The sequence below is a fragment of the Quercus lobata genome, chromosome 10, assembly GCF_001633185.2.
Source record: "Quercus lobata isolate SW786 chromosome 10, ValleyOak3.0 Primary Assembly, whole genome shotgun sequence".
Lineage (NCBI taxonomy): Eukaryota > Viridiplantae > Streptophyta > Magnoliopsida > Fagales > Fagaceae > Quercus > Quercus lobata.
The window spans coordinates 18918256-18928463 of record NC_044913.1 but is presented as its reverse complement, the minus strand read 5'-3'; the positions used below and the strand labels follow the sequence as shown (position 1 = coordinate 18928463).

The 10208-nt window shown below is 31.4% G+C and overlaps 2 protein-coding genes across 2 annotated transcripts; both read right to left on the bottom strand.

Annotated features, from left to right (window-relative positions):
* Window positions 1-1263: 1263 nt before the first annotated feature.
* On the bottom strand, window positions 1264-2514 carry LOC115962967 (probable F-box protein At4g22030). Its single transcript, XM_031081855.1, has one exon. It carries the CDS (start codon window positions 2512-2514, stop codon window positions 1264-1266), a length of 1251 nt encoding a protein of 416 aa, XP_030937715.1.
* A 3452-nt stretch (window positions 2515-5966) lies between these two features.
* On the bottom strand, window positions 5967-7214 carry LOC115962963 (probable F-box protein At4g22030). Its single transcript, XM_031081852.1, has one exon. It carries the CDS (start codon window positions 7212-7214, stop codon window positions 5967-5969), a length of 1248 nt encoding a protein of 415 aa, XP_030937712.1.
* Window positions 7215-10208: the final 2994 nt, after the last annotated feature.

Genomic DNA, 10208 nt, shown 5'->3' with positions numbered 1-10208 from the left:
CATTATATACATTATATATAAACTAAGTAAAAATATAATATGCATTTAGTGATGCTTATTTGCAAATGTATCTCATGTATATGTATAAAATTACAAACTAGTTCATTAAAACAAGAATGCACAACTATTAAATTGTAATTAAAATAAAATTTGAATGCCCTTAAAATTGCACTTTTCAATGCACAATAGTTTCAAAAAAAAAAAAAACCAAAATTAGTTAATAAAAAAATAAGGCTAAAATGCTTTTAACTTTATTTTTGTTCAATTGAGTCATCTAAGTATCAAATTTATTTAATTTAGGTCTTTGTCCAATTTTCATTTTATTGTATGTTAGAAACTAAGAAAATACATACATGCATATTCTTTTATGAACTCTTTTCGCACAAGTAGCTAATATAAGATTTGAGAATTAAATATTTTTTCTATGTTAGAAGATTGTGTTGGGTTACACGTGTGAGTGAAGTCCCACATTGAATAAAGATGAGAAGAATGAGTGATTAATATAACATAATTGAGCACATACTCATTGGGCTTAGGCCTTTTGGGTTAAAGTGTGTCTCTATATGTTATATTAATTGCTCAAGGAAGCTCCCCAAGGTGTTTGTCTCCCCTACAAGTGGTATCAGAGCCCATGGTGGTGTGCGGCGAAGGTGGTGAGGTGTTCATGGTCCCTATCCAGCGGGGACAGAGAAAGCCTAAATAGCCCACACATAAAGATCCTGGAGAAGAAGGAAAAAAAAAAAAGCCCAACAAATGAATATTGTTAATGGTGCTAAATAATGGTGTGATGCAAGGTTCCCATGGACATGGACGTGCGGGGTTCCCATGGATGTGCGTGCGGGGTTGACACGTGGTTCCCATGGATAGCGTACGAGAGACTCATGGATGATGCATTGATGAAGTGAAAAGCCCATTAGGCAAAGGGGAGTAAGTAGGACTTGTTCATGGCCTATAGAGAGGTCTTGAAGCCCACAGAGAGGCAGAGACTCACACGTGAGGGGGAGATTGTTGGGTTACACGTGTGAGTGAAGTCCCACATTAAATAAAGATGAGAAGAATGAGTGATTAATATAACATAATTGAGCACATACCCATTGGGCTTAGGCCTTTTGGGTTAAAGTGTGTTTCTATATGTTATATTAATTGCTCAAGGAAGCTCCCCAAGGTGTTTGTCTCCCCTACAGATTGTACAATGAGTAAATTAAGTTATAAACAATTGATAAATCAAAAAAATTGATTTAACTATACACGAAATATCCAAAACTAGAAAAGTTTGCTTGCGAATTCGTCTACATGAGAAGAAGCTGACTTTCTAGCAAGTTCTCTGAGTTGTGATAAGCTTCTCCCAAGTTTCAAAGCCACCTTCATTTCAAAAAATTCCCCATTTTCTCTTTTCTCCAAATCTCTTTCCTCAAGTGTGGTTTCAATTGATTCTTGCAGTAACTGGAAAAAGCCACCACAGTTTCTATACATCTCAATCACCATCCCGACTTGTCCACCATGCTCAAAAGCATTAACTGTGCTAGCTAAAGCCCCAGCAGCCACTGCTACTATTGGTGCCCATGATCCATTACCAACAAAAGCTGAGCCCAATGCTGCAATGCCTGTGAGTAATGGACCTGAGATAGCTAAAGTCTTGTTGATCTTCAATGCCAAGTTGCCAAGTCTTACGTAGTCCTCACTGTCTTCTCTCTCCACCACCTTCACAATCTCTCGCATTTCCATTTCAAGTTCCTCAGTCCATCCATTGTTACATTGTTTGCCTTCATGTAAGAAGTTTTTCTTTTGTAGTACTTGATTTTTAGGCCACCAAACAGCTGGCTCAAACTTTGCAGGGAATTTTTCAAGCATTGCACCCAGCAAGGGAAATGGGTAGGCTTTATCAAGTGCCAAAACTTTTTCCATCACCTCCTTCACATCTTCTTGAGTTGGAGTTCCAATGGCGAGCATGGTTTGAATTTGGCTCTGGAGCTGCTTGAACAATCTTGTAGCATTACGTTGTTCTTCAGCCAGCTGTGAAGGCTGAATTTTGTTCATTATTAGCAACATTCCTGTGGCCGTGGAATACAAAAGAGTAGTCGATAATTTCAATGCCAAAAGGGGCATTCCAATGCCCCCAGCTGTGGCTGCAACACCAGCCATTGTTGCGGCAGTGAGAATCATCATGTTAATGGAGTTTAGAAGAAGGATGTTCCAATTGTCACGTTGTTCCCCAATGTTGGCATGCATCTCTACTCTATCAGCTACAGCCTCTAAGATAGCATTGAGTTGAGTGGAAACAATTTTTGTACTGGAGTTGTGTGATCTATCATCAATGACATGATTGATCTTTTCTACCGGGATTGTGTTTATGAACCCATCTCTTGTCTTCAGTTCCTCACCTAGATTTCTCATTGGTATTTTTGGAAGTGAGAGAGAGAGTTTTGGAAGCTTTGGGACATAAATAGCAGCATTGATTTTCCTCGAACAACAACATGAAGAAGATGATGAAGGTAATAGAAGAACTGAAGCCATTTGATTAAGAGGTTTTCACTTTTGTTTCTTGTGTATATATGTTGTAGAAAAGAAAGGTTTTGATTTTTTTTTTGATGAATGAAATGTTTTGATTTTTGAATGAAGTTGATGAGGCTATCAACTCTTATTTATAACGTACAACTATAACTGGGTCAGCTACAGAAAAATGTTGAATTCAATGGCTGACTGGCTTGACCAATTCCTATATTGGCTGACTTCTTCATTTTAATTTTTTTGGGGAGTTAAGTTTATTGGCTGACCCATTCTGTATTTATAATTTTCTATGTTCAAAAATTTTGTCTTGTTTATAGTGTCTCAAACTATAACTGGGTTACGACGTAGCTATTAGTTTAATTATTACTACAATCTGATTGTTTTCTTATATTTTTTGTGTCATACAATTTTAGATATCTATAAGAGGTCAACATCTCAAAGTCGATAGCATGTGTCCTTTTCATGCACACACATGTCGAAAGTTTAGTATAGTGTTTGACAATAAATAATAGAAAAAAAATAATAAATTTATATGAAAGTAATTATTCACAATTTACGGTAAAATTTATTTGTAAATAATAAATTGTTGTGGTGTTGAAAAATTATTATATATAAATATATATATATATATATATATATATATATATACACACGTATGTCATATATTTGGTTCTTGATTTTGGATTTTGAGGACCCTTGGTTTAAATTGATATTAAAAGCTCAAATTATGTACTTAAGAGAGATCTATAAAAAATTTCCTCAAAAAAAAAAAAAAAGGAGATTTATAAAAAAAATTATAAATAATAGTAACCAAGAAAACTTACAAATTGAAGCCTAATTCAACTATTTTCATTAGTAGAGGGCGGAATTCAAATATTGCAACTTGGTCTAAATTGATGTTAAGAGCTCAAATTATGTACTTGGAAAACAAAAGAGATTTATAAAAAAATTTAAAAAAAATTATAAATAATAGGAACCAAGAAAACTTTCAAATTGGAGCCTATTTCAACTATTTTCATTAGTGGAGGGAAATTCAAATATTGCAACTGTGAAATAGAGATTGAAATTGAGCGAAAAGAGGATAACTTACAAATTGTGATTTATCGTTTTATTATACTTACCTCATGTGATTTAATATAATTCCACTGTAACATTTTTTTTTTTACAATTCATAGATGCAATCATGCAACAAGTTCTCTTGTGATTCAATATCATTCCATTGTAACATTTTTCATCTTTTACAATTAATAGATGCAACAAGGTGTAGAAACATTAAATCACGTTATCTTTTTCATCACTGCACACTTTAATGTAATACAAAACTTTAGCATTAAAAAACATGTGATACTGATTCAAAATTTTTTTTTTTTTTTATTGTTTTTAGTCCCAATTTGATAAACAAACAATTTCATTACTTTAGTTTCTTGAAAAAAAAAAATGTTATCAACCATAGTGTTTCGTGCTCATATCAAATTCCTTATACAACATTCATAATAACAAGCTATTTTATATATATATATATATATATATATATATATATATTAAAAGTAAAAGCTTAGAGAAAATCCATTTACGTTTCAATTGGATTCTCAATTTTGCAACACGTGCCTCATTTAATTTTTTATTTTTGTGCCAAGTGAAATATTAAGTGTAAAAATTAAATTGTCCAAATCCAATTAAATTTTAAATTGGATTTCAATTGAAGTCTAATCTTGTGCCATGTGTCCCTTTTTTTTGTGACAAATGAATTATTGGGTACAAAAACCAAAGAATCTAAATCCAATTAAATTTTAAATCATTTCATATTTTAGAAATGTATGGTTTAAAAAATGAATAAGCTAATATCATATATAATTTGAATATCTTCTAAAAAAATGTATAATAATGATGTTATTTTGATTGTTTTTAATTATGTCTTCTATATGCACATGGTTACACACTAGTTTAGACAAAAAGTAAAAACTAAAAGAAAATTCAATTAGATTTTCAGTTGGTGTCTAATTTTGCACCACAAGTTCCATTTTGTTTTTTTAATTTTTATACCAAATGAGTTATTAGTGCGAAAGCAAAAGAGTCAAAAATAAACAAAGAGGAAGGAAAAAGAAATGTTTGGTTTGACTTTGACAAGGTATTGACATGATTCTTGGCAACCGGGATAGGTGAAAATTAAAAATAATAATAATGAAAATGAAAATGAAAATGGAATTTATATTTATGTTGGACTTAGGCTTTAAATTAGGTTTTGTTCCCATCTAAACCAAGTCTAAATCTAAACTACACTCTAGCATGACAGAAAATTAATAACATTTGCTATCAATATTTTTTTTTCTTATTGTATTATGGACAAAGTTTAGCTACAAAATTAGTTGTAGTCTTAAGCTACAAACTTAGTTAATATCTTTTTATTGGATGTGAATTTTGACAAATCCACCATTAAATTATATCTTCTTCTTATATCCTCCATACTTGCAAAATTTCAAGAAAATTAAAGATCAATAGCTATGCCATCAATAAATTTTTTAAATTGCAAGTTTTTGTAATTTAAAATTATGCACAAAATATAAGCTTATAGATCATATTGTAAATGATATCCGATTGACATAAAATTTAACATGTGTATTAAGGGCGTAAAGAATATGCAATTCAACGGTTAGATTTTCAAAATATGTTATAGTATTTATTTTATTGAGTGAGTTTGTAGCCTTAAGCTACAACCAATTTTGTAGCTAAACTTTGTCCTTGTATTATTATACAAATAGTGGTTGGACGTACAAACTAAAATTGAAAATTTCAGGGATAACAATTTAAATTATTTTTTTATTTGTTTCAAATAAACTTATATTTATTTTATAAGTTAATTATTTCTATTTTCAAATATGTAAACATTATATACATTATATATAGACTAAGTAAAAATTTAATATGCATTTAGTGATGCTAATTTGTAAATGTATCTCATATATATATATATATATATATATGCGATTACAAACTAGATCATTAAAACAAGAATGCACAGCTAATAAATTGTAATTAAAATAAACTTGAATGCCCTTAAAATTGCAATTTTCAATTCACTAATTGTGTTTTTTTTTTAAAAAGGCAAAATTAGTTAATAAAAAAATAGGCTAAAATGCAAATTGCACCAGTAAATTAAATTTAACCGTTTGACTGAAATTCATTTCAGTCCTTTAATTTTACTTTCATTCAATTGAGTCATCTAAGTATCAAATTGATTTAATTTAGGTCTTTGGTCCAATTTTCATTTTATTATATGTTAGAAACTAAGAAAATACATACATGCATATTCTTTTACAAACTATTTTTGCAGAAGTAACTAATATAAAATTTGAGAATTAAATAATTTTACTATGTTGGAAGATTTTACAAAGAATTAATTAAGTTATAAACAATTGATGAATCAAAAAATTGAATTAGCTATGTACAAATATACAAAACTAGAAAAGCTTGCTTGCGAATTCGTCTACATGGGAAGAAGCTGACTTTCTAGCGAGTTCTCTGAGTTGTGATAAGCTTCTCCCAAGTTTCAAAGCCACCTTCATTTCAAACAATTCCCCATTTTCTCTTTTCTCCAAATCTCTTTCCTCAAGTGTGGTCTCAATTGATTCTTGCAATAACTGGAAAAAGCCACCACAGTTTCTATACATCTCAATCACCATCCCAACTTGTCCACCATGCTCAAAAGCATTAACTGTGCTAGCTAAAGCCCCAGCAGCCACTGCCACTATTGGTGCCCATGATCCATTACCAACAAAAGCTGAGCCCAAGGCTGCAATGCCTGTGAGTAATGGACCTGAGATAGCTAAAGTCTTGTTGATCTTCAATGCCAAGTTGCCAAGTCTTACGTAGTCCTCAATGTCTTTTCTCTCCACCACCTTAACAATCTCTCGCATTTCCATTTCAAGTTCCTCAGTCCATCCATTGTTACATTGTTTGCCTTCATGTAAGAAGTTTTTCTTTTGTAGTACTTGATTTTTAGGCCACCAAACAGCTGGCTCAAACTTTGCAGGGAATTTTTCAAGCATTGCACCAAGCAAGGGAAGTGGGTAGGCTTTATCAAGTGCCAAAACTTTTTCCATCACCTCCTTCACATTTTCTTGAGTTGGAGTTCCAATGGCGAGCAAGGTTTGGATTTGGCTCTGGAGCTGCTTGAACAATCTTGTAGCATTACGCTGTTCTTCAGCAAGCTGTGAAGGCTGAATTTTATTCATTATTAGCAACATTCCCGTGGCCACGGAATACAAAAGAGTGGACGATAATTTCAACGCCAAAAGGGGCATTCCAATGCCACCAGCTGTGGCTGCAACACCAGCCATTGTTGCGGCAGTGAGAATCATCATGTTGATGGAGTTTAGAAGAAGGGTGTTCCAATTGTCACGTTGTTCTCCAATGTTGGCGTGCATCTCTACTCTATCAGCTACAGCCTCTAAGATAGCATAGAGCTGAGTGGTAACAATATTTGTACTATAGTATGATCTATCTTCAATGACATGATTGATCTTTTCTACTGGGATTGTGTTTATGAACCCATCTCTTATATTCAGTTCCTCACCTAGATTTCTCATTGGTATTTTTGGAAGTGAGAGAGAGAGTTTTGGAAGCTTTGGGACATGAATAGCAGCATTGATTTTCCTTGAACAACAACATGAAGAGGACGATGAAGGTAATAGAAGAACTGAAGCCATTTGATTAAGAGGTTTTCGCTTTTGGTTCTTGTGTATATTTGTTGTGGAAAATAAAGGTTTTGATTTTTGAATGAAGGTGATGAGGCTCTCAACTCTTATTTATAGCTTGGAACTATAACTGAGTCAGCTACAGAAAAATGTTGAATTCGATGGCTGACTGGCCTGATCCATTCGTATTGGCTGACTTTTTCTTTTTCTTTTTCTTTTTCTTTTTTTGGTTAATTTTAGTGGCTGACCCATTCTGTATTTATAATTTTCTATGTTCAAAAATGTTGTCTTGTTGTTTATTGTGTCGAACTATAACTGGGTCGCGACGTAGCTATTAGTCTATTATTACTACAAACTGAATGTTTTCTTATATTACAATTTTGGATATCTCTATGAGGCGGGTCAACATCTCCAAGTCGAAAGCATGTGTCCTTTTCATATGCACACCAAGTCCAAAGTTTAGTACAGTAACGTAACTTAATTTTGTGTCACATTATAGATATGAAGTGTTTTTTTTTTTCTTTTTTTTCTTTTTTTGCTGAGATGTTTGATGATAAATATTAAAGAAAAAAATGATAGTTTTATATGAAAATAATTTTTTACAACTTACGATTACCACATCATCAGATAATGATAATTGGTGGTGGTGTGTAAAAAATCTATAATGGGTATGTTTTTTATTTGGTTTTTGATATTGGATTTTGAGGACCCTTGGTCTAAATTGATTTTAAAAGCTCAAATTATGTATTTAAGAGAGATTTATAGTAATTCTCAAAAAAAAAAAAAAAAAAAAAAGAGAGATTTATAAAACTTTTCCTCGAAAAAAAAAGTAATAGGAATCAAGAAAACCATGAAAACTATTATCATATATAAGCTCAAATGTAAAAATACCTTCGATAATATAGAAAACCTTCAATACTAGAAAGGACAGAATTTTTTTTTTTTTTTTATTAAATAAAGTCAATTCTCCACAACCTTGGCCATGGACTTGTCTTCCAAATTTTTTTTCACAGCTCTTTTGCCTTCGTCTCTCTCGTAACAAAATAATTTTGATTTCTGGCAAAACGCGTTAAAGGACAATACCATAATCCTGTACCTTCTTCTAGTCTTTAACATATTTTAAGTTTGCTATTTTCCACAAAAATATACTCTTGTTGGATCGTAACATCCATGACGTCTCATCATTATCACACGGCTAAAGTTGTTTGTTCCATCAAATTTGGCATTAAAGACGGACAAAATGGGCTTCTGCCCTTTTCCACAAAACTAATTAGTCTTTTGCCCTTTTTCCCAAACTAAATAGGGAAATGCCCCTCTTTTGAAACTCGACTTTTTCAAAATCGAGTTAAACCCTATAGTGACGTTTTTAAGGACCTATAGTGACGTTTTTAAGGACCTATAGTGGCGTTTCGTAACTTGATATCCATAAAATCGAGTTATAGGCAATAAAATAACTCGATTTTGTGAATATCAAGTTATAAAACGTCACTATAGGTTCTTCAAACGTCACTATAGGTCCTTAAAAACGTCACTATAGGGCTTTAGAATTTTTTTTTTTTAACTCGATTTTGAGAAAGTTGAGTTTCAAAAGAGGGGCATTTCCCTATTTAGTTTGGGAAGAAGGGCAAAAGGCTAATTAGTTTTGTGGAAAAGGGCAGAAGCCCATTTTGTCCCATTAAAGACAGTAATTGTCCACAACAATGATATTCGAGGAAAGAAATTTCGCTCACTATATAAAATTACATAAGTAGTATAGAAACTTTTTCTTGAAATCCAATCTTGAATATACCCAAAAATTTAAATCCCATGAACAATAAAGACTAGATAAATTTTATTTTCATTAATAAAAAAAGAAAAGAGAAATTTTATTTATAGAGTGGCGGCAGTCTCACATGAGGTAACTACATTATCAATAGATTCAATACTGGGCAATATATAACCCACTCATTGCGCAGGATACATTATCGCGAAAAATTTTATTTAAAATATTTAGACCTTTTTTGAAGTTGTTTAAAAAAATCTCTTCTATTTTCCAATCAATTGTTTAGAAAATTTTAGAATTTTTAATTCTCTACTATTTTCCATTACATATTGGAACAAAAAGCTTGTAATATATAATATTTTGAATCAGAATGTTTAAACAAATCAGACCACGTAAAATTATTTTATTATTAAGCATTACAGACTTCATTTTTTCCTTCATAAAAATAGAAAATGAATACTAATGTGTTGCAATCAATCCCATTGAAATATGAGTTCATATGTCAAAGTGGATAAAAAAATATTTTACAAAGATACACAATTAAAAATCCCAACAATGGAACTAAAGAGTTCAACTTGTTATACTTCTTACAAATTGTTCACTACTTTTTTTTTTAATAAAAAAATTCATAGGAGGGGATCGAGGGTGGCAACCCGGCCACTATTGTATTATCTGATTTCATGTAACAATCAAATGTCCCGTACATCAATAAATCAATAAATATAAGGGTCTGTTTGGTTGGAGAGGTAGAAAAGTGAGAGGATAAAAAATAGTAGGAGAATAGAAAGTAGGAGGATAAAAAAGATTTTAATTTCTCTCATTTTTGTTTGGTTGAAAGTGGAAAAGTGGAGGGGTGGATAAAATAAATTTAAATAAATTTACTCATATACTCTTATTAAAGAATAATGCCCAATTAAAACAAAAAATTGAGATATAACCCAAAAAAAAAAAAAAAAAAAGCAATCACCCAAATTTATTATAAAATGAAAATCATGTCCCAAAAAAAATCATGTCTGGTTAAAAAAAAAAAAAAAAAAAAAAAAAAAAAAAAAAAAAAAAAAAGGCAACTGGATGAAAAAACATTTTGGTGGGCCTAATTAAGGAGAAAACATCTAGCCCCACTATTTATTTTCCTTCCTCTCCATTTAACCAAACACACTCCAAAAAAGTTTTCCTTCCTATTTTTTCTCCAAAATTTTTCATCCACCCTATTTCACCTCAAAACAAAGGGATGATGAGAAAAA

Bases quoted from the DNA above. Each gene is read 5' to 3' on its own strand.
- LOC115962967 (XM_031081855.1), bottom strand. From the start codon at position 2,514: ATGGCTTCAGTTCTTCTATTACCTTCATCATCTTCTTCATGTTGTTGT.
- LOC115962963 (XM_031081852.1), bottom strand. From the start codon at position 7,214: ATGGCTTCAGTTCTTCTATTACCTTCATCGTCCTCTTCATGTTGTTGT.